Source organism: Vulpes vulpes, chromosome 13 (genome assembly GCF_048418805.1).
Source record: "Vulpes vulpes isolate BD-2025 chromosome 13, VulVul3, whole genome shotgun sequence".
In the NCBI taxonomy this organism is placed as follows: Eukaryota; Metazoa; Chordata; class Mammalia; order Carnivora; family Canidae; genus Vulpes; species Vulpes vulpes.
The window spans coordinates 38,001,520-38,026,888 of record NC_132792.1 but is presented as its reverse complement, the minus strand read 5'-3'; the positions used below and the strand labels follow the sequence as shown (position 1 = coordinate 38,026,888).

The 25,369-nt window shown below is 42.7% G+C and overlaps 1 protein-coding gene across 16 annotated transcripts in view; it reads left to right on the top strand.

Annotated features, from left to right (window-relative positions):
- CPQ (carboxypeptidase Q) overlaps nt 1-25,369 on the top strand; it is a 398,486-nt gene that overhangs the window by 333,243 nt on the left and 39,874 nt on the right. For 5 of the 16 annotated variants that reach the window (XM_072734268.1, XM_072734269.1, XM_072734259.1 and 2 more), the window contains one exon: nt 25,128-25,187. The exons of the other annotated variants lie outside the window; for them this stretch is intronic. In XM_072734268.1, the coding sequence (XP_072590369.1) occupies nt 25,128-25,144 (17 nt within the window). In that variant the 3' untranslated portion in view covers nt 25,145-25,187. The remainder of the gene's footprint in view (nt 1-25,127; nt 25,188-25,369) is intronic. 16 annotated transcript variants of the gene reach the window in all.

Below are 25,369 nucleotides of genomic sequence, written 5' to 3'. Positions count from 1 at the left end.
ATGCAACTGTGATAGTCACCGATGTAGTCTAGCTTTGTGACGACTGTGGGAACTCCTAGGATGGAAGCTTTGTGATATGACAAAATGTGATGTGACAAAATGTTCCACGCCATCTTTTATATTTCCTTCCCCAGATCTGGAATCAGCTCTTTTTCCAAAAAGCCTAATCTTTTCTACTATGTTATGGTATGTAGAGGCCACAAGTCTGAACATTAAGTGTACTTATTGCTAGTGGGTTTGTCATTGTTCCTAGGTCTTTTCAGTGGATAGAACTAAGAAATATGTATATTGTTTCTCTAAGAAAAAGTATATTATGAATTATATGATATTTTCAAGTCAAGTTCAGGACTATAGAGCTGTACCTTACCTCACTGATGTGATATCCATTTCTCCTTTGCTCTTGCCAAAATTTTTGCTGCTTAGTGCAAAAGCATAACCACTCATTTGCTTTATCCTGCAACTCACATGCAGTAGTTGCAGAATAACAGTACCATACAACCAGCAACAGCATGATTATTGAAAGAAGTTTATTATATTATTATTTGTCTTTAGTATGTATATTCTACTAGAGATGGACAAATTTCTATTAACCTGTAATACAAATTACTCTTAATGTGATATCATTTCCATGTTTCATATTTTTGTTTTAAAACTCCATATTACTGATTTCCAAAATGTTTAAATGCCTATTTATGATCTTTCTTTATAAATCAGGAAGGAGGTTACAGATAGGAATGATTATGAGACTAAAATAATTGCTTTGAGTGTTGTCATTGAATCCTGAGAGTATCCTCTTGCCTATTCCTTCTCCTTAGACCTGACTCAGACAGTTTGACAATTTCATTAATTCATTCATTCAAGAGATACCTAATAAATACTATATGACATTCAGGCAAGAGGAATAAAGAGGGAATTTAATATGTATTGAGTGTCTGCTATGTCTCAAGTGTTATTCTAGCTGATTTACATACATTATCTCACATAATTTTATAAGAATCTTCTAAAGTATACATTATTATTCTGTAACCAATTTTCAGATGAGATAGTTGGAGCTAAGGGGGGTTTCCTTTGTCCAGAGTGACTAAGCCATTAAGTGGAAAAGCCAGAATTAACATTTTGGTCCATCTTATCGCAATGTTATATATAAGGTACACTCCCTCTCGTTAAGGAGTTAGTGGAGAGTTTAGACGCAAGAAGAACAAAGTAAAATGGAACTTCAGGCAAAAGAGACATTAAGTCCTGTGGGGCATTCACCAAAGAAGTGACAATTTGCCTGAATTTCAAGAAAAGATAGAGTTTTGTTGGATGGAGAGGGACTACATTCCATGTGAAAAGATGAAGATAAAATTATGTAGGTTAAAAAGTGCAAAGGGTTCTTGAAATGATAATGAGTCTGTTTTGGCTCAAGTTTAGCTTAATTTAAGGAAATAGAGTGAAAACTGAAAAGGTGCCTAGGACTGTAGCTGGGACCTGAATGCCATTCTGAGGCTTCAGGACAGCCAGAAGTGAGACACCATGAGGCCCAATCCCTGCCACCGGGCAGGTTCCCTATAATCCACATCTTCTCCTTTGAGAGGCTCAAGGCAAAACCTAGCTTCATAGATCACACATCTAACGGGTTGGTCTGCACGTCTTCTAGCAATTTCTTGCTAAAGTTGAAATTATTTTCTATGTTCTGCTACTTGACATTCTGCCAAATTAAGCCTTCCAGTTGGAGAGATGTACAATAGTCACATGAAAGTGCACCGTGATTGGCACTGGCAGCCCTGGATGGCTCGATACCAACAATGAAGTCTGACTGTAAGTAGACATACTTGGAGTCAAGGAAGAATTAGACTATTGTGAGAGCTCATCAATTTCTTATAAGAGCTCTGCTAGAAGTACGTTTATCAATTTGATTAATAGGTCCACAATTATGGAAACAATAGGAAAAAATATCACAATTCAAGAGATTTGAATAAAATTGAATTCAGACTTGGATAAGGACTTTTTACCCTGGAAATGAGTTCTATCTCAATTGTATGCAATTGTATACTAAGGCGTCTGCCTTAGTTCAGGTACTTTGTTGGCTTAAGATCCTTCCATTGCTCGGTTAAAGTTAAAAAACAACCAGCTAGCCTAATATTCTCATACATTCCCCTCATGGGGATTTCTAACAGTGAATTAAGTCTCCCTATTATGCTGTTTTTATGAGTGTAAGATTGCACAATTCATGGTAACTGAAGTTTCTTTCATAATATGACATTTGCTATCTTAATCGTCCTTCCAGTTCATAACGCAGAAATCAAATATAGTTAAGCTCTGTGAAATCTATTAGTTATGGATCTTTTGAGATCTGAGTGAGCTATTGCCTATTTAGGACTAGTTATGAAGTATGTCCTCTGAGTTCCTTCCTTCCTTCCTTCCTTCCTTCCTTCCTTCCTTCCTTCCTTCCTTCCTCTCTCCCTCCCTCTCTTCCTTCCTTCTTTTCCTTCCTTCCTTCCTTCCTCTCTCCCTCCCTCTCTTCCTTCCTTCTTTTCCTTCCTTCCTTTTCCCTTTCCTCCCTTCTTCCCTTTCTCTCTTCCCCCTCTCCTTCCTTCCTCCTTCCTTTCTTTCTCTTTCTTTCTTTCTTTCTTTCTTTCTTTCTTTCTTTCTTCTTTCTTTCTTTCTTTCTTTCTTTCTTTCTTCTTTCTTTCTTTCTTCTTTCTTTCTTTCTCTTTGTTGTGTTAACTGAAATAGTCTCTGGGCAGGTGAGAGAACAGAGCATTATGTAGAGAAAGGGCATGGCCTTCATTAATATCCAAAACTATCCGGTTATGGAAAGTTTAAACCTACATGAAAATATTTGCTAGACACAACTTTACAAAATCCATACTTTTGAAGAGGTGGTCCATTAATTGCTGTGGATGTCATATATAAGAATGAAGATATTTATAAATATCACTTTAATTTTCTTAGTGAGCCCCATACTACAAACTGCCGTACATAAATAGATCTGTTGTCCAGAGGGGTCATTGTTTCCTATTCCTGACAGAAGATTTTATCTGAGATATCCTGATAATTGTGGTCACGTGGCATATTCACTGTAATTGCTTCATGGTAAGCTTTAATTTTTTATTTTGTGCTAGTGTAGACTCAGTCAAAGCTCCCATCAATCCTAGATATGTGTTTAGGTTAGAGTTGTGGTTCACACCCTTGACTGCACTTTAAAATCACCTGGGGATCTTTCAAAATCCTATCAACCTGGGACCCCACTCCCAAAGATTCAGATGTAATTAGTCTGACTGCAGGACCACATCAGTTGCATGAGTCCAGGGAGCACCATTCATTGAGAACATAGTCATCCTCGGGGCCCCCCAACCTCCCAGAGCACAAGCCCATTGTGTTCTGTGTGAATGGTGCCTGCTGCACTTGTGCAAGCTTGGAAACCTGAAGAGAGGGCACGAGCACACCTGTTTTAGAAGCTCCTCAGATGATTGCAAAATGCAGCCAGAATTGAGAACCATTTTAAAGAATGAAACAGCATGAGACGTTAACACACGTATTTAGCAGCCACGTAGAAATGCATTCAAACCTTGCTCTATCACCCCCTCGCCGTGTAACCTCAGGAAAGTCATGTAACCTCTTGGAGCCTCAATTTCTTCCTAAATAAAATGGCAATAATAGTACCTGCCTCATGAGATTATACTGAAGAAAAAAAATAAAGATCGTCTAAGTGAAATGCTTGGCACAAAGTTCATGCTCAAGAAGCCACTATTATTATTTCAACTATTAAAGCAAAATGTCTATATTAGTATAGACTTCTTCGCTACTAACTGACAGAAACCCAACTTAGACAACCCAAAGCAAAAATGAGGAATTTAGGCAAGCCACAAGAAGGGTCGGGTTGGATTTGGTGTGATGGATTTTAGCATTGGAATGCCGTTAGGACACATATTCCTTGTTTCTGGTGTTTATCCCAATTTCTTTCATGGTGCCTTCATCCTCCCAAGCCAGCTGTCCCTATGGGGGCTAACCTATGACCATGCGTAAGTCAAGACTTCTGTCTGGACACCCTTGTATGCGCAGAGGAGTAACTCATTATATTCAGCTCAGCTGGGAAGATCACGGTGACCCGTCCCGGCTCTTATATCCCTCCCTGTGGTCAAGATGTACAGTCCTCACAACGTAGAGAAGGGCAAAGTGCAGATGAGCGCAGTAGCCACCTTCATTTTCACCATTGAGACATGATTCAAATGATATAAAATGCACAAAACCTCTGCCATCCTAGGATCTATCATCCAACAAGGAGGAAAGAACGACAGTAAGGCCCAGAAGCAGTGAAGAAGTACCTGGAGTTTAAAACACCCAGCCTCTCTGCACTTCATGACCTTGCATAATAGTCACTGCTAAGATGTTTTTAGGGCCACAGGAGCATCCCTTAGCCTCTCTGCTCCGGTTTATGTGGGATGCTCTGGCTGGCAGGCAGGGGAAGAGTTGGATAACCTGATGTCACACTCCCAGCAGTCTGCATTACCTGATACCTGACATGTTCTTTCCTCCCACTCCCGCTGCTCCGTCTCTCCTTACCTGCAGGAGTAGGAAAACTCGGCAGTCATTTATGGGAACATACTCTACAGCTACTTTACTGTACATGTTATCCAGGAAGAAGGCAGTGAGGAAGAACAATCACAAAAAAAAAACAGAGATCCCCTTAACATTTGAATTGTTATAGGGACGCCTGGGTGGCTCAGCGGTTGAGCGTCTGCCTTTGGCCCAGGGTGTGATCCTGGAGACCTGGGATCGAGTCCTGCATGGGGCTCCCTGCATGGAGCCTGCTTCTCCCTCTGCCTGTGTCTCTGCCTCACTCTCTCGCTGTGTTTCTCAAGAATAAATGGAGAAAATCTTAAAAAAAAAAAAAAAAATTGTTCTAGCCACTTCCTTAACCCTTGTGGCAGAGAAGCACTAAGTGTGAAAGAGGAGCAAGCATCATCACTTTATATAGCAAGCGTGCTTTTGACAAGTTCTTCAATTTCTCAGAGCTTCAGTTTCCTGATTTGTAAAATAAAAGCAATAATATTTCACAGGACTACTGTAGGAGTGGAATGTATTTACTGAGTGATAAGGTCTTTGAAAGTCAGTTACACTCCACACATTGGATCTTCAATAAGGAGTTTTAGGGTTTGGGGAACAGTTTCATATATACAGAATTAACGGAAGAGGCCTTGCCATGACCTGCTCCGCTGTATTTAGACCCTGTAGAGAGGATGACTTGAATATTCTAGGAAACATTGCAAAGATACACAAGTGTTACTGGTATTCACTGACCTTCGGGCCTTAGCACACTTACTCTGCGGTTACGTGAGTGAGTGATGGTGCTGCTGGCATTCCCGCGAATCACCCTGCTGCTTTACTGGTTCAAGGGCATTACTTAGGAAAGCCCCTGACTCCCTTCACCATGACACGGTGCAGCACTTCAGATGAGGAAGTAAAGAGGAGAAAAGTAAAATATGAATAGCATTACTAGCTCTTCTTTGTCAAATGATGCTTCTGGGGATTTTTGAGGCCTCTTTACAGGTCCTATTCAGCCAAAGTAAATTGATTATGGGTTGATAAGAGTTGGTGGGAGGATTATATGAGTGAGTGTGTAAAAGCCAACTGGCTCATGGCCAAGGACACAGACGGCACTCTGATTCTCACGGGCAAAATCAAGTTCCAGACTATGTACTGTGGGCTACATGGGCGTTATCTATCACACACACACACATACAATAATATGCATCTTCTCTGACCTAAAAATTGAGAAATTACCTTTCTAGGCTTTTTCTAGTGTCAATATTCCATAAACCAAAAGCCCATGTATTTCCAGAAGTTAAAAATTGCTTTCAATGTAAAACAGGGACGTTTTGAACAAAGAAGCCATCTACTTACTCGTGAACCTTTACCTTTTGGGAGCGCAGAATTCGCCTATATCAAAGAAACACGGACATAGGTCAGCTGTATGACTTTAAATCGTTCAAAAGATTGGTACTTCAACTAAAATGCAGGGAGCAAATTGATGAGAGTATCTCGGAAGTAAAGGAATGCATTTTCTTAAATTTTTAAACATCTGGTCTTCGTACCAATTCTATTGCAATTTTTGCTAATATAACCACACAAATGCCTGATCTGTACAGCTTAAGTATCCCATGGCAACATGATCTTGTGCTTCTCTCTTCCATTTCCTTTCTAGCCCTCCCCTACTTTTATTCTTGAGAGAATCAGGAAAAGGTTTTCTAATTCTTAACCGTTGCATCTATTTATGAAAATTTCAACTAAACAGTTTAGCACAATTAACCAGGATGCCTCATTTATCAAACCTTCATTTTTCTAAGATTCCCATCCTATCAGTCGCCAAAAAACATGTGTTAAGTGGAAACTCTTTCTAGTCTGCTGGCATGCCACATGTGTTGACAATTACAGAGGTACATACGATGCCATTCATATCATGGCGTGTGCTTCCCTGTGCCTTGGGTCACAGGCCCTCAGGGCCATTTCCCAAGTGTGTGCTTCTCAGCTGTCCTGGAACTAAAGAGTTTAATTTTGCCTGAAAAAAAAATAATTATTTTGCCTGAGAATGTGTTTCTGCATCTTGTACAGCCATTCTTTTTTGCTTTTCCTCATCATTGTGTGTGTGTGTGTGTGTGTGTGTGTGTGTGTGTGTGTGTGTACACACATGCCACGGAATAAGCACAAAGACATCTACATACCCACCAAACTTCCTTGTAAATTGCTACTTTTTATGCATTCTTTTGTTAATAGCATATTTCTTGGCTTCTCTTGGATTTTGTCTGGGTTTTTTTGCATACTTCTTAATTCTGTTTTATTTCCTCATGTTCTTAGTCAAGATTTTAATCAGATTTTTTTTTAATTATATGTATGTAATTAGTCGCTGGGACCCTCTCTGAAGTTATGCCTTTTCTTTTGGATCTCTTCCTGACCTATAAGGATTTTTCATTCTATAATCCATATTATTCAGGGAGTATCTAGAACCTCAGAAAGTGAGCTGAATCTACAAGTCATCGACTCAGGTATTTTATGTCTCTAATCTTAACACCTGGAATAGTTGGCAATATCCGAAATGTTGACCCTTTTTTCCTATTTTTACTTAAATATTTAACCTTGGGTATGTGTGACCATAGTAACATTAGTTTTGGGTTTTGTTTTGTTTTTTTTTTTTTTTCATTTAGAAGAGAGGTACTGTTGCTTTTAGACATTAATTTTGTCTAAATTTTATTAATATTAAATTTTTATTAATCATATTAAATTTTAAAAATATTATGAACAGTTAAGTGAGTTCTACGGAAAAGCTACTAGAAGGGAGTTATTTAATGGTTATTTAAAGAAGAATTAGGAGACACAGAAGTTGAGAATGAGGTTAAAGTCACTGGTAGTTTCACCCGCGGTGGTTAATGGCGTTTCTTAATCTTCAAAATATCAAGTGTGTTGTAATGCTTACTTAGCCTTAATATCTACATGAATTACCACCAGACTGAAGAAAATAAGAAGTAACCTACATAAAATTCTTTTATGTTTATTGGAGAGGAGCAGTTTGAGAAGCTTGGAGAAGAAGTTGTTAGATCCTAGGCTCCCACTTCCTTCAAACAGAGAACACAGGATGCATGAGTGTGCCTCTTCTCCAGCATTAAGTTTTTTACTGGTTAGCTATTAAACTGAAGGGTATGGAGGAAGCAATTTTTAATTGCTTGGCACTTAAAAAACCTTCTCTACTGTTCAATGGGTTAGAAATATTTTGAAAATTTGATTGCATTTAGACCCATGCAAATCTACCCAGGGTAAATTCTTGCTATGTGCTCAAATAGTCTATCTTCTAGAAATGAACATATAAATGCAACTATAGGATGTTCAGAAAGGAAAGGGAAGCTCATATTTCTTGAATACCTGTGTGGTGCCAAATGCATCACATTCATCATTTTATCCTCTCTTCTTAATATCCGGATGGGTGGATATTACTATTTCTGTTTTGCAGAAGAGGAAACTGAGGCTAAGACCAGCTAGAAGCACTTACTTAACTGGTAGGAGGTGCAGGTGCAACACAGATCTGAATTAGCTATTTTCCTGCAAGCCTATTTTCCTTCTCTGCTCTCTTTACATCCCTGGGATTTTGCTGAAAACAGAGAAGAGTGGCAGCTCCTTAGTTCACATAGGCTTTGCTGTCAGTGAAGCCTGATTCACCAGAGACACACACCCAGCTACATACACACAAATCCACTTGGGGCCTGAGTTATCTGGGTTTTTGTCTAAATCATCCATGTATCAAGTAATGCTAGATCCTCTCTCCAATTTCTGCTGTGTAGCCAGCTTAAAATGTCTCAAAACTCCCAGTGTTCCAGAAGGGTACTAAGAATGTAGTCTGATGTTAATCAAGCGTATACTGTGCCGTCGCGTATTAATTACATTTGTGGTACCTAAATCAAGCTTCCTTCAGGTTGGTTTTGGAAGTGTGCTCTGTCTCTGGCACGGGAAGAGCCTGTTTTGAGATTTTCCTACACAGAAGAGCCACCATCAGGTGGTGTTCGGAGCCTTTGCCACTGAGCCCCAAACATAAGAAGAATCTAGCTGCTATGGAAGTTTTTAATAAACCTCATTATTTGACAATTAGTCAAATGTCTAGAATATGGCATTCCTTCATTATTTATTTTTCTACTTATGGTTACGTTTTAAGGCTCTTTTGATGTCCTTTGCCCCCCAGGTAGTGGTAAATGACCATGAGCGCTAATAGCCTGCTTTCCAGCCGCCCCCCCCCCCCCCCCCCGCCCTTAACAACTGCCTCATAAATATTCAACAGGGGCATTCTGTGCGCAGGGCTGGGGATTAGGTGACCTGCCAAGGCTTTCCACATTATCTATGATAATGGCTGCAAATTACATGGGACAGAAGGAAGGGTCTTGCACTGTGAAAAAGCGGAAGGGAAACCGAGACAGCCTGTGGGGCCTGCCTGGCTGAGAACACCTTCCCAGGTGCCAGGTGCAGAGGCCACCACCTCCCACCTCTGCCTTAGGGCCCAGGTTCCCGCGTTCACCCAGCCTCACCGCCCCTGCCTGCAGCCGTCCTTCCTAGCAGGTCCTCACCGCCCCAAACAGTAACACAGCCTTTTCTCTTTGTTTTAATCTTTTTGTTGTAATGGTAATTAGCATTACAGCTTGAATAGTAAATTAAGAAATCCAAAACAGAATTTTAAATTTTAAAAGCTTTTCCACTAGGAAGCCAGTTGCATTAATTTTGTGGACTGAAGGTAAACTGAATTAGCCAAATGTGTGCATTCATTACCTTATTCTAATCCTCAGCATCACAAATGCAAAAGGCTGTCATTAAATTTGAGAACTGACAAGAACTGGGATTTCTCAATATGAGTGTTGAAAGATTAATTTGAAAAGATCTCACTAAAAAACACAAAAGGTTATTGCTAGCGTGGGATATTTTATATTCAGAGTCTGTACCTGGTTTTAAAACTGCCTGTTTGCAGTACCTCGTTTAAAAAGAAGTGACACATTTAGAGCACCTGATCAAATTTTAAATCGAAACACCTATAGTTTACTCTTTTGTTCTGGTGGTACACAATCACAGTTTATAAGATCCTCCTGGAAATTTCTTTGTCATCAAAGGGTATTTGACTTCCAGTTATTAAACATTTCACATCCAAACAGAAGTTAAAGAAGGGAGAGAAAATGAGCTTTTTTCCACCCTTTTTCTTCATACTATGATTTCAGAAAAGAAAATATTTACTTCTTTGACAATATTTCATACTCTGTATTTGCCTTAAAAATGTTAATGGTAAAAAAGAAATGATAGTAAGTGAAAGCAGTGGTAATAAAATATTCTGCGGGGAAGAGTTAATTTTCACCAAACTAATTGCCAAGCTGGTAGGGAGGTAAAAACAAATATTTCATCTTTGATCAGTGGAGTTTTAATTTTATAAATAGCTATATACCTTGGTTTACACATCTGTAGCACATTTTAAACATCTGTGTCCACAATGACCATTTGGGGAAAGGAAGCGAAAGGGTTCATTGGCTTCACTTCATACCTGTTGTGCTGCATTGAGACTCAAGTGTGTAGAGAAATTGCATACAGTGTGCTTACCTTATTATAGAGTGAATAGCCTGGAATGTCTCTTTAAAAACCAGAATGTGATTTTACAGAGTTTTCCAATGTTATACAATTGTTGAAGAACTGGAATATCAATCCCTACAGTTAAAATGAGAATAATTGAGATTAACTCTGTGACCTTCACTCCGTTGTGTGCCATGTATGAGTTTGCAAGAGATTTTTGCACTCAAAACCTAAGACCTGGTTTTATTTTATTTTTTTAAAGATTATTTATTTATTTATTCATTCATTCATTCATTCATTCAAGAGAGGCAGACACAGCAGAGGGAGAAGCAACCTTGACTAAGGTTGGGAATGTCCTGGGCCACTCTATCCCAGGACCCCAGGGTCACGCTCTGACCCCAAGGCAGGCATTCAACCTCTGAGCCTCCCAAGCATCCCTAAGACCTGTTTTTTTTTGTTTTTTTTTTTTTTTTTAAGACCTGGTTTTAAAAGTGCTACGTTAGACTAACAGACTGTAGCATGATTTTCATCAAACTCGATTAATTTTAGCCATAGATATCTTAAAGAACAGCTTGGTTAAAACTATTACACATGCAGGATGAAAAGGAACGTATTAGCATGTAGCTTAGCTATAAAATGTGAAGCTCAAGCTATGCTTGAAATAACTCTTACGGGTAACTCCTCTATTTAGAAAGACAATTTATAACATTACCACCCCCAGATACCTAGGCAGCCCCTGCTGCTAAGAAAATCGCCTTGCCTCCCTCTCCCCTTGCTACACATTTGTTTGCTTTGTCTTGTAAAGTACAGCCTTAGACACAATTGTAATGATCCAGGATGTAGTCCTAGGTCTCCCCTTTGATCAGGACCAGACCTAAGGAGCCTCGGTGTCCATTGAAAGATGAATGGATAAAGAAGCTGTGGTCTATGTACACAATGGAATATTCCTCAGCCATTAGAAATGACAAATACCCACCATTTGCTTCGATGTGGATGGAACTGGAGGGTATTGTGCTGAGTGAAGTAAGTCAATCAGAGAAGGACAAACATATGGTTTCATTCATTCATTCATTCATTCATTTTTTTTTTTTTTTTTTTTTAGAAAAATGAAAGCTGATTTTTATTTTATCATCAACAGCCATTCTTTAAACATGAACATGCATACGTAATATTCTACGCACACATCACAGTTTTTAACGTTAGTTAATAAAGGTTAAACACACAACATACATCCTTACAAAAAAAGTCAAATGCAAACTTAAAACTTTAAAACAAAAGTCTTACTAATTTAAAAAAAGTTTGTGTTGGGTACCATTTGTACAACACAGTTAATTTAAACATTTTCATTTTGGCTGCACATGAAAAAAGCGGCAGTAGAAAATAAAGTCATTGAGGGTTTTTAAATAGCAGAATAGGCAGTTTTGCCATGCAGGAGAAGCAATATTAAATATTAGTTTTCAAAAAAAATCCACATTTAAAAATATTTAGTTCAAGTCACAGAAACAGTGAAAAGGAATAAAGGGGAAAGGAGAAAAAATGAGTGGGAAATATCAGAAAGGGAGACAGAACATGAGAGACTCCTAACTCTGGGAAACGAACTATGGGTGGTGGAAGGGGAGGTGGGCTGGGAGTGGGGGTGACTGGGTGATGGGCACTGAGGGGGGCACTTGGCGGGATGAGCACCAGGTGTTATATGTTGGCAAATTGAACTCCAATAAAAAAAAAAAAAAAAAAAGAACCAGATCTAAGGCCGCAGCTTCTAACCTCACAATAGTCTACTAGACCCCTTTCATCTACTCCAGTGTGGTTCCTCCTCGTTCCCCATGAGCATCAGAGCAGCAGTTTTGTTATGAAAAGATCTGAAAAACATTGAGTCCCTTTCTGCTGGAGATATACTTATTTTGTAGTCATTAAAAGGTAAGAGGGCTCCTTCTCAAATTTTCGCTTGACGATTCCTGGATGAAAACATTTGCCACCTTTTCCTTCTCAACACTGCCTCTTCCGTGTATTGAACTCAACTCAGGGTGAGTGTTGGGGATGATGATCTTTTCTTTAACTTGGAGGGGCCTTTTGCAAACACTTATCTACCCTGGACCAGTAATAGCCAAACCATACAATTAAGAATCTCTTGTAAAACTTGTTGAAAGTACAGATTCCTGAGTCTCACACTCAGAGATACTAATGTAGTAAATCTGGGGTGGGACCCAGAATCTGCATTTTTTTTTGTTTCCCTAATGACTAAGAAGTAGGGAGTCCAGAAACCATCCTTTGAGGAACAGGATTGGTCCTGAGTTCTTGCTCGTGTGCTCAGTCAACAATTCTTAGTGACTAAGAATTCCATGATCTAGGCACTGTTTTCCCAGATTATTAATGTTTTCAGGTTCAGAGCCAAAGTGATAACAACCAATCTACTTGGGATGAATAGCAGCTTGGTGATGCTGACGTGCTCTGCAGTGGGGAGACCTGGGTGAGTTCCAGGGCCCTGTTGATGATGCTTTCACAGCGTTGAGAGACTTATTACGATGACTCAGTCTTCTTGTGTGTGAGTGGAGATAGTCATCTTTGCCTTCTACCCACATAATACCAAGACTCTGACAAATATTGAGGCACAACTTGTAAAAATAAACTAATTTCTACATGGTACCATTGTTACATAAGTAACAGATTTCCAAAAACCAAACATCCATAGAAAACCTAGCATTTTCCTTAACATTTTATAATAATTTCCCTCAGTTCTAAATGATGGTTTGTAAAACCACCTCCTCAGACACTTTCCCCTTAACTTTCTACTTTACCTTCATCCTGTCTCAATTCATTTCTATAAAGATACTGAGACGCCAGATTACATGTCCCATTTCTAAACCACCCTCTAACTGGTACCCTTGGAAGTCTTACATTTCCCACACTCAGGACCTTGAAGGTCAACCATATTTGACTTGCTGAAAATAACAAACAGCTGCTGAGCTGGCCTGGAATATTGTATGGGATGGAGAGTCAGGTTTAACCACAAAAGCCATCCCAATCATGAGTCAGTGTGTGGGTGCCTCCATGCAAGACTTTATGGAAGAGAGAGGAGCTGAGTGGGGGAAAGCTCTCAAGAGGTTCTCTGGAATTGGAACTTTTGAAAGGAAACATCCTTGCCCACCCTCGCTAGAGCAATCTTTCTCATTGCTTTATGTAACCACCTCATTCTTTCTGAACGCTGTATACACTGCACATCAGAGCAGAGTGCCCAAAAAGCCCCTGTAACTTCTGTTTTGTCAAAGCTCAGGAAGATGTGTGTGGTTAAACAAGGCAGGTTTATTACTCATTGCAGTGGCGGGGGCAGGGGACACACACTCTGAGAAACCATGAGGCGTCTTGGTCAGAAATGTTAGCAAGAACTTAGAGGATTGGGGTTTGGGTTAGGGGAGGATTTGAGGAGGGTCCAAGGGACCAGGGGCTTGCTCTAGATTAGGCGTTCTCAGGAAGGGGTACAGCTCCACGCTTGGACATCTTAATCTTATCTGCAGGGAGGGCAGACCACGGAGAGTAGGATTCTTTGTTGTGAATATTTCAGGTTCTTTTTGTAGGTACTGGTTTGTGTGTGTGTGTGTGTGTGGTTTCTTAAGATTAATCTTCCACTTTGCCATTATTTGTTTATGATTAGTTCATCTGGTCTCAGCTTGCGTGTCCCTAGCATTTAGGAATTTAGGCATTAGAGACATGTAGGGATCTAGGAACCATAAGAAGAATGAAGAAAGGGACTCCTCTCCATGAAGCAGTGGGTCAGTAGGGGAATTATAAGGGAGAACAAGGGAAATGAGATGGTTGCCAAAGTCTATTCAAGTGAGGGATGGATGGGTGGATGGATAGATGGATGAATATAAAATATCAGGCCCATCTGAACTTATTTCCATCCCAGAGAAGCTGCAGTTATCCTCAATACTGAATCCGATAACCAATAAAACACAGAATTCCTACCATTTGATTATGTATGTATGTATTGCACATATATTGACACATTGTATTGAAATTATAAAGAGAAGCAGCCAATGTTCCAGAAGATTTTCTTTGTTCATAACTAAAGAGAAAATAGGTAGGATGAAAACCCGGTAGAACACTGTGTGCAACACTTAGTTTTAAGACCTATTACCTCTTAAGTCCACCGGAAATCGCTTGTCAGCCATGGTTCTATTCTCCAGAAGCATGAGTTTAAAGCCTATGAAACGTTCATTTTCGCATAAATGTAAAATGGGGTCAGGGTGTGAGGGGAGGAGTGCACTCTTTTTCCAACAGGCACTTGTGCAGAAATGGTAGAGAGGGATTGATTCTTCTTCAAGAGGTGTGGGAAGGAAGCCATGATCGGCATAGATGAGGCTGGAGATTGAGCTCACACTTGATGCTTATTGCTCTGGGCAGAGGACGGTGGCCCCTCTTCCTGCCTGAACTCCTTGTCTCAGCTTCCTGAGACTTTGAACCAACCATCAGAATATGAGATCTTCAAGGGAAACCATTTGCTCACTATTTCTCTGTCTTCTACTTTAAGCCCCAAGTCTGGTCACACCAGTACCGAGAGCACCATAGGGTGTGAGGCTTGCCCAAGGTTGGGAATGTCCTTGGTCAACCCCTTCTCCTGCTAGAGGCTTGTGAAAGCCTTCTTGCTCCTTTTTTTAAAAAAGAAATGTCTTCTTTTTTTTCCAGAATGAGCATTCTGAGAATAAAACTCTTCTCTGATAACTCTTATAAAACACTTTTGTGCTTGGCTCTCCAAGGATTAAGAATTGGACACATAATTCTCCATTCATTTCTCAAGTGTCAAGAGAGAATTGAGTTTAAAGGCTCCAATTCCCTTGCAGGTTCCACCGTCTATCTAGATGAATTAGTATTCAACACGGCTTGGGGAAAACCTCAGATGATTTGCAGTTTTGCAAATTGTTCAGACGCATAATGAAATCTCAAGCTGAGGAAATCACTAAACAGCTCATGAGCATGAGTTTTTTCCTCTGATGTCCAGACATCTTGGACCAATTCATTCACCGGCCTCCTTTGCCTCGTCTGTGCTGGACAATCAAGGCTGCTTGGGAAAGTCACATACGCCGCCAACGGTGCAAAGTCACGGCCTCCAACCTTAGCTGGGCCCTCGATGAGGCCTCCTGCTGCATGTCCTCCAGCAGTTTCTCTGCCAGACTTCCAGCAGTGACCTCGTTCTCCCACTCTCCATTTCCCTCCCTGCTCGGCAAGGGGCAGTCCCTTATCCATCCATTCCCACTCTCCCTTTTGGATACAATAGGATATATGTCCGTCTTCTCCAGGGTTATGCTCTGTGTCCTATAACTTGTACTCCTGACCCCCTCAAACTGGTGACTTTATATCTTCCATAGCTTCAGTTTTCTCTCTTCTATAAAATTTTCCTTTCGGATTATAAAATATTCTCAAGTCTTTTCCATTAGAAAAAAAAAAGTAAGATCTTTACATGACTCCGTGGCCCTCCAGCTCTTTTTCTTTCCAGTCAAGCAGGTCTCCTCCCACTAACTCCTTTCTGCACTACAGGCTGAATCCCACCTGGAGAAGTCCACCAAGACTAGCTCCCCTTCCAAGGACTCATTTGGTTTTGGGTTAAATGACGCTCTTTACTTCCTTAGCTTTGGTGCATTTCTCTTCCCTAATTTTGCCCCTCCCTCTCCTCCATTCCTTTTCAGATTCCTCTTCTTGTGTTGGTCCCTTAAGTGTTAGTATGTGCTAGGGGTCATCCTTGGACTCTTATCTTCTTACTCTGATCAGTGTTCCTAAAAGATAACTAGAAATTCCCAGTTCTACATGTCCAGGTGTTAAAATCCACATAGTCAGCATTACCATGTGGATGTCCAATAGGTACCTAAACTCAACAGGCCCAGAGCTGAACTTTTCTCCCACTCTCACTCCAGTCCATCTCCAGGAACAGCAAGTTAACATCCTAGTCACACAAACCTGAAGGCTCGGCATTGACTCAGACCTTTCTTCCTTATTCAGCCCTTTCTACTCAATTGATCCCCAAGATATGCTAATTCTACCTTCAAAATGTGGCCCTTTCTCTATTCACTGTGCTGTTGCTTCAGTTAAAGCGCACAAAATTCCTCGTTAGCACATTGCTCCTAGTTATCTTCTTAAAATGTGGCTTCCCATTGCTTTCTAGGCAAACTTGAGCATATAAGGTCCTTCATGACCTGACATCTGCCAAACTGTCTGCCCCATGACCAGGTTTCCATGTGGGCCTTCACTCTAGCCAGAACGCATTTTTAGAAGTTCCTTCAATACACCAAATTTTTTCACAGTTCTTCCTTTTATTTCCTTTTCCTTCTGCTTCTAACATTATTCCTTTCTAATCCTCTTAGGTAATATCTGCTTATCTTGTAAGGTTCAGCTCATATAATAACATCTTAACATGCTCACTCAGGAAATGTCAGCAAGCGTCATGGCTGTTTGGTACTCATTCTCTGTGTTCCGGTGGCTTATAACATAGTATTAATCATAATATTTTTGTGTATATGTACATATAAAATATATATAATATATACATATATATTACTAACATATATATACTGATTGGCCTCTTGTTTTTCTTACCACTTAGTTCTGAACTCCAACAATTTTGCCGTTACTTTATTTCACTCATTTACCTTGCCTGCCTGGACCCTAAAGGCATTTGGGTTTGCTATCCCTGTTTAAGATAACAAATACCAATAAATAAATAAATAAATAAATAAATAAACAAACAAACAAACAAACAAATACCATCAACAATTTTCTAGTGAAATTATGGTGAGGATAATACTGATGATGATTACATTTATTGATTTCTTACTATATGGTAACCACTTTCTAAGTGTTTTACATCTATAATCTTATTAATCCCATTCAATGGGTGAGGAAACTAATAATGTGAGAGGTAAGTACCTTAGCCAAGTCATATAACTTATAAATAGTAGAGTCCGGATTTGAACACATGGAGTAGTAGTCCAGAGTACAAAGAGACAAGGAAATAGTTTCCATGTCCTGAGATGTCAACCTTATACCCAACCTTATTCTCTTACTCTATGAGAGAGACAGCCTTGAAAGTCAATTCAAAATATTTATTAAATATCTATAATTCGGGGCAGCCCAGGTGGCTCAGCGGTTTAGTGCCACCTTCGGCCCAGGGCCTGATCCTGGGGACCTGGGATCGAGTCCCACGTCAGGCTCCCTGCATGGAGCCTGCTTCTCCCTCTGCCTGTGTCTCTGCCTCTCCTCTCTCTCTCTCTCTCTCTCTCTCTCATGAATATAAATAAACAAATCTTTAAAAAATAAAAATAGTAAATATCTACAATTGACCCCTGAAAACACAGCTGTGAACTGTGTGGGTCCACTTATACATAGATCTTTTTCTATAAATACAGTCCATCACTGCAAATGTATTTTCCTTGTGACTTTCTTAATAGCATTTTCTTTTTTTCTGGCTTACCTTATTGTAGAAATACAGTACATAATACGTATAATGTACAAAACATGTGTTAACTGGCCACTGCTGTCACTGACAAGGCTTCCAGTCAACAGTGGGCTTTTGGTAGTAAAGTTTTTGAGGAATCAAAAGTTATATGTAGATTTTCAACTGCAGAGGAATTTGGCATCTCTAACCCCATCCTTCATTGTTTAAGGGTCAACTGGACTTTGTGATTGAATTAGGTCTTGGAATAAAATATAGCCTTTCCTTCAAGGTCACCACCTAACAAGGGAAAGAAGACATGAACATACCTTAATAATTAGGAAAAACATTTTAATGATAAAACTTACAAGTGCTATAGAAATTGAAAAGAGGGTTAAGTTTAAACCTCATTGAGAAAAACTCAGCAAAGGCTTTTTGGAGGAGGTGGCATTTGATATGTGCCCAAGAGGTTGAGTCCTCATGGGTGAAGATGGCCAAGGGGTAAAGAGTGGATGGGATTTACGGATCGTTGTAGGGAGTCGAACCATTACCTCTTACTACCCTGCTTTATGGCAAAGGAGTAAAACAAAAGGGGTTGGTTTGGGCAAAGGCTATTTCCTGCAGAGAGGAGACTAAGGGAACGTGATCCCTCATGGCTCAAGATCCCTTGGTGGTTCACGCAGGCATCTATGGAGTCAAGGAGGTATGCCTCCGGAAGCTCTCTAGTGAGATACGCTTTCCTCATAGAACTTAGCCCACCCCCACAGTAGTTGGTGCCTTCTGTCTGTACCCACTTCTCTGGGCAATGAGCTGAGTTGCTTGTTTTGTTTTGTTTTGTTTTGTTTTAATGGAGCTTAACATCCCGGGAGAGAATTGAGCTATTCTGAGGCCTCATATTTGAACACCGTGGTTCTAGTCTTGAGAAAGTTGTCAGTGTACTTTTCCCAAACTATAGAGTTGTGCTGCTCCTGCCCAGAAAATAGTCCAGTGAGCTTGGCTCTTCCACCATGTGACTTCTCAGGAGACTGCAAGTACTTTTACTCAGTGAGTCTGTTCCTTCTTTTTTTCAGTAGGGAACTATTTTTTGGTGCATGGGCTTAGGGAAAATAGTTAATAATTATAAGGAACCTAGAGTTGGTAGTGGCCACTCTGACATGACTACTTGGTGAATATGTCAACTTCATACTCTATTATTTTAATTTATGAGTATACAAAGAATAATTTTGAAATGTCTTGCTTGCTATACATCTGACATCTTGCATATGGAAAATACTTAATAAGTTGCATTTGAGGGATCCCTGGGTGGCGCAGCGGTTTGGCGCCTGCCTTTGGCCTAGGGCGTGATCCTGGAGACCCGGGATCGAATCCCACATCAGGCTCCCTGCGTGGAGCCTGCTTCTCCCTCTGCCTGTGTCTCTGCCTCTCTCTCTCTCTCTCTGTGTGACTATCATAAATAAATAAAAATTTAAATAAAAAAAATAAGTTGCATTTGATTTAGCACATACATATGCAAACGTGCACCCCCTTGTTCTAGTAATCCCCATTTCCTAGTCGTACTTCCTTCAGGAATCAGAGGCCTCAGGAATCAGAATCCAATGGCCTCTGTGTCAGCTAGGGTATGTAATGTTGGCAGCTATAACAAACACCCCCATGTCAGTGACTTAAGAAACATTAATTCTCACTCATGTCACAGTCCGGTGGGGATCAGTGTTGGGGAAGGGCTGTTGTGTACCACACAGTTCTTCAGGTAGCCAGACTTCTCCTATCTGCTGTCCTTGCTCTGCCTGCCCTAAGGCCGTAGACCCTTAAAGTCTTCCACTGAAACTTCTGCATATGGTCAACCAAACAATGAGAGAGAGAGACAAAGACAGAGAGGATGAACTTGGAAGGATATAAAAGAGGTTTATGGGGCCAGGCCATGAAGTAGCATGTGTGACCTCTGTCCAAACGCCTTTGCCCAGGACTAGTTGCACAGCCCCATCTAGATACAAGGAAGCTAGGAGATGTAGCCTTTTTATGTGTGCCTCTATCACAGCTTCTTTCCTCTTCATTATTCCAGTTACTGTATTTTTAAAGTTTCCCTACTCCCCTCCCTCCGATATCAATGGGGTCTCATGATACATTGGTGTAGACAGTGGGGAATACACAAACAGTACAGTCTTTCTAACTTTGCACTACCCACTCTTCTTTTTTGATCATGACTTTTTGCCTCTGCTTTCCATTCAATTCAGCTATAAAACATTAATCGGATTTCTCCCATGAGGCAATCACTGTCCTAAATCCTACAGAGTCAGTCACAGGCAAGACAGTCTCTGCTCTCAAGGTATGTAGCATAGTGGGGCCACATCCTACCATGTCATGTCCTATACCAACTTCAGAAGGCTTCTCCAGTGCCTTTCTCCCCCTCAGACTGCTTCTAGGTTCTTGCGAGAGGAGGCACAGTCCCTTCTCCTTACCAGCTCTAGATATTAACTCTCTACAGAAAATTTTCCTTATTTCTCCAAGGTCACTGTGTTTTCATAGACCTTTGAGAAAGATTCCTTTTGAGAGACACATTTTGAGAGCTAAATCTAGATAACATTATCCAGTACCATACCCCTGCTTATTACTAAAATTCTCTTTAGATTGAGTCCTAAGGCATGACACAGATTCGCTGCGTTCCTTGGCGTAAGGTGAGCTCTTACACTGTCTGTCCTCTGGAGGAAGTTTGATCTTAGGTCACTAGAAGAGTTGGCAAGAGTCCTAAGTTTCCCTTCACCTGTCCTCAAATAGGGAAAGGGGGGATTTATGCAAATAAGGTCCTAGAAACAGCCATGGGTATCTCACGATTCCTCAAGGGAGATATGCAAACTCAACTCTATAATAACGTGAGGTTGTGTGTGTGTGTACAAAATCCAGAGAAAAATTTTGTGCAGGAGACTGCCATAGGCCTGTTAAATATAAGTTTAATTTAACACAGAAACCAAGTATTTTTTATTTTTTTATTTTTATTTTTTATTTTTTTATTTTTATTTTTTATTTTTTTCAAGTATTTTTTAAATCAAGTTTTAAAAACACCCAAGATGCCGAATATCCTAGGATGAGTTCTCTCAAGGGAGTCCTAACACTCGCTCTCTGATCACTTCCTATCAGACTTGGAAGGGAAAGGTATAATGTTTTGATGAGTTTAACTCCACCCTTGTTCATTTTGGTCATAGTAAAAAGTCTCAAAATACGTTTTTCTGAGCAAGTGGTTTCTCCTAGTTCTCAATTCTCACCACCCCTGAAATGCTATAAGAGCAGTTCTAGTTGTCCTCAAGGAAAAGATCAAAGGAAGGGAAAACGTATTAGTGAGCACAATAATTCTAAACTTCTTAAAATGTTGTTCCCAAGTGTGATGGGGCTCTCCGGGCTTATCCCTGAGAAATGGATATTTCGGGTCTTGCTTTAAGCATACACAGGAAACCAATCCCCAGGTGTTTCCTCCCTACAATTCCTTCACAGGTTCCCTCTTAGAGGATTCCGCAAGTACCGTACTCCATGGCAGTGTAGACCTCCTAGGGTTAGAAAATTAGGTGAGAATGGAGTGAGATGGTATCTCAAGTAAGTTTACCTGCATTACCTGCTGCAACGCAAAAGTCATCAGAGGAAGCCTTATTCAGCACGGACTCTAGTGCCCGAGGACTCCTTGGGGTATTGTAGATCCTCAAGAGTTACTTGTAGATTGAATGGGCGACCAACAGCCTAGAGGAATATATCAGTAAGTATCAAAAATGTAGGAGTGGATGGAGTGCAGCAATAGCGAAGATGTGTGAAGACGGCACAGTTGAGCAGAGCTGTGAGGCATTCTAGACCTCAGACATGGAGGACAAGGGAAGGCTTAGGCCAGGCCAGGAGAAGAGAAGAGAAGAGCAACGGAGTAGGACATGGTTACGGGGCAGAAGGGAAATGGGCTTAACTTGGCCAGAGAATCCATGGTGATGGAACAGGAGCCAGGCAGATCAGGAATGGGAGTGTGGGGATCCCTGGGTGGCGCAGCGGTTTGGCGCCTGTCTTTGGCCCAGGGCGCGATCCTGGAGACCCGGGATCGAATCCCACATCGGGTTCCCGGTGCATGGAGCCTGCTTCTCCCTCTGCCTGTGTCTCTGCCTCTCTCTCTCTCTCTCTCTCTCTGTGACTATCATAAATAAAAAAAAAAAAAAAAAAAAAAAAAGGAATGGGAGTGTGGACTCAGTCACACTGCTTGGGTTTGGGGCCTAGCTCTGCCGTTTATTCAGTAAGCTCACTTCACATCTATAATTTGGGAATGATACTATAGGGACGTGTATTAAATAAAAGTCAAGTAGATAGGATAGGTAAAAAGGTTGCACACTTGAGCTATTTAGAACATAGTGTTATTATTGTTATTATCGATGAAAACAATATTCTGGGCAGCCTCTTGATTCCGGTGGCTTTCTGGGAGTGGGAAAGGGCCGATAGAGTGGCCCTGCCAATAAAGAAGCTGTGGTCTATGTAGACGAAGGAATATTCCTCAGCCATTAGAAACGACAAATATCCACCATTTGCTTTGATGTGAGGGACCTGGAAGGTATTATGCTGAGTGAAGTAAGTCAATCGGAGAAGGACAAACAGTGTATGTTCTCATTCATTTGGGGAATATAGATAATAGTGAAAGGGAATAAAGGGGAAAGGAGGAAAAATGAGTGGGAAATATCAGAAAGGGAGACAGAACATGAAGACTCCTAACTCTGGGAAACAAACTAGGGGTGATGGAGGGGGAGGAGGGCAGGGGGTGGGGGTGACTGGGTGACGGGCACTGAGGGGGGCACTGGACGGGATGAGCACTGGGTGTTATTCTGTATGTTGACAAATTGAACACCAATAAAAAATAAATTTACAAAAAAAAAAAAAGCATGGCCCTACCACGTGTGCCTGGGAAGAAGAGGTGAAAAGATGAAACCGAGTGATTGCTTATTGAATGATTTCAAAACAAGTGTGAAAATTCTTTTAAGATTCCCAAGTAAGTTTTAGAAGTAAGTGATTTTCAAGTTAAAATTCGTAATGGATTTAAATTACTATGAATTGTATGCGGTCGTTTCACAGAATCATCATGTGGGAAGCTACAGGTCCTTCCATTCACTGAGTCGGTAAGGCACCTTGATTAGCGTGACCCCCAGCCGCACTTGGGTTGTGAAGGAACGCCGGGGCGTGATCGCTGTCGGTGGTTCTTGGCGTGTGTGATATTCCTCGTCTTCAGAGGGCTTGGCAGACGTTGACTTGAGCTTCTTCTTAAATGCACCCTTAAATTAAAGTCATGGTTTCTGAGGATGCTTAGAAGCAAAAGGTGAGATCCGCTGGTTGTCAGTTGAACTATTGAAGCAGCAGCCACGAAGCCTGCATATTCGTAGAAAGAGTATAGTTTCGGAGATGATGGCAAGGCCTCCAAAAGCACCTGGGGGCGTGCTGTGCGCACGGTGGCTGGTGCGGGTGGGTCCCGGCTCTCCTGCGACAATCCTGCTTGGAGTCCGGCCCGACGTGACTAATCAATCACACATTCCTTCCAGCTCAGGCTGATTTGGCCATTAACTCTCTTTGCCGTAGAGGGTTCTAGAAGCCGGAACTGGGAGGGAGGAGTTGGCACAGGCAAAATGAACATGACTTAGGGTCCTGGGGTAAAGGGTGGCTTCACAGGGTTTCAAACAAAGGAACTCCCTGCTCCCTGTAGGCGGCCCACAAGTGTGTAAGTGATTAAAACCGACAGACACAGGCCCACACGAAGGGACGTCCCAGCTGCCCTCCCCACAGACCGCTCTCCCGCTTATTTGGCCCTTCAGTACCTCGTTATTTGCTTGGTGATTCTCCCCCTCTCTCGCTGTCCCCCCCGTCTCTCGCTGTCCCCCCCTTTGCTGACAGCTCGTCTCATATTGGACAGTAAAGGTATATGGGCGCACCTGGCCGTCGGGTCCCCCCCAAACCAGCACAAGCCCCGAGCGTTTGGTTTGCTGTAAAAGCCAAAGTCCCCTCAAACTGGAGCAGCGTCGGAGGCCGGTGCTTCCTTGGGGTCCCCAGGCCCCTCTGAGCTCAGGGACGCCGTGGGACCTCTGGGGCCTCCGTCTGGACGGGCCTGGCGCTCAGAAAACTCGGGCCACGTTTGCGCAGCTGGAGCAGCGGCACCGTGTGGGTCAGGCGCCCCCGAAGATGCGGGCGGACAGGCCTGTGACGGGCCCAGCAGCCGCCGGGCGGGGGGCTGGTTCTGTTCAGCAAGGAGCCCGAGGCCACTGCTCTGGGACACGGGTGACAAGTGTCCTTCCACTTACGTCTTTGACTCACAGTCTCAGGGGCTCGGGTTGGGGTGTTTTCAGGAGGAGCACGACCTGGGGAGCAGAAGGGCTGAGCTCAGGGGTCCACTGTGCCCTCTGATGCAGCACTTGGCCTCCCTGAGGCCCAGCTGCCTCACCTGCAGGGGGTCAAGCTGCCCTACCTGCGGGGGTCGAGTTGCCTCACCTGTGGGGGGACCAGCTGCCTCCCCTGCCTCCCCATCACACCGCCGCCCTCTCCAGGCCCGGGGACTGGATCCACACGGATCCGATGTGGCCCCATCCCAGGACCCTGGGCTTGGGGGCACCTGCCAGGCCCTGTGCCACTGCAAGTGTGCAGGTTGCGGCCCAGGGGTGACGTCTGGGAGGCTGCTGTCCGCCGAGCTGACCCATCCCACGCGGTCGGGGCCGGAGCCGAGGGCCAAGTCACCGGGCCATCTGGGAAACTCCAGGAACTTCCCTCTGGGATATCCAGCCCCACCTCCCAGGGCTCCCCCTGCGCAGAGGAGAGCGCCACTGAGCACGGAATGGGGCAGCGCGCTCCTGGCAGGCAGGTGGCCCGGCAGCTGTGGCATCACTGGGCGGCACCCCCAGGAACACCCCAAGCCAAGAATCGGGGGCAGGCCATTTATTTGGGGGGGTTCTGGGAGGCACTGGTGGGGACTGAAGAAACCGGGACTAACGGGCGGCTCCTCAGCAGCGGGCCCTGAGCAGGGGCCTCGGGTGAGCCCCTGGCTGAAGCTGGGACCTGGGGGACAGGAGACCATGCCCGGCGGCCAGCCTGCAGGAGGAGGACGCTCCATCGCTGGCCCGGCTGCCCCCTGGGCCACCACCTCCAGGAGGGAGCATGCTCCCCTCCCCCGCCCCGGGGACCTGTCTGCAGCAGGACGCCCACCCCTCGGGAGGCTTGCTGAAGTGTGATGGGGCCATAAGGGGGGCTCCGGCCACATCTGCTGGCATGACCCCCCTGGATTTCAGTCCCCTCTGAACACTGAGGATGGCACTACTGTTTTTGCAGGGATTTTGTGAAAACCAGCAACCCTCTGTCAAAGCACCTAGCAGTAGGTGTGGCAGCTGATAATCGTGCAGCAACTGGCAACTCTAAAATAATGATGATATCGAAGGTTTCCCTCCAGTTTCTGCTTAGGAAATGCATATGTGGTTAGGAAGATCCCTCAATGGTGTCCGAGCCCCAGTTTCTCATCTCTAGAATCAGAGAGGAGGGTAGACTGGTAAACGCTACAGTGTACCACCCATTGCGCATTCCCAGGATTAGCAGTCTCATTCTGGCTTGGTTTTTCTCATCCTTTGACACTAGTATTCCCTTCTGGCCTCTGCAGTTGGGATTGTCCGCTGACCTGGACTGGTTCGGGCCCTGGGTGACTCTTCGGGTCCTCTTGGTAAGTCATGGTGGCCTCCGATGAAGTGGTAAGGGTTCCCTGCTTAGCTGATGACTTCACCACTAGGCTATGTTGAACACAGATCTCGGGCAAATACTGCCCGATATATGCATGCCCAGTGAACATGTATTAGCAGGTGAACACACACACGGTTTATGTGACCAGCTCCATGAGCTTGAGTA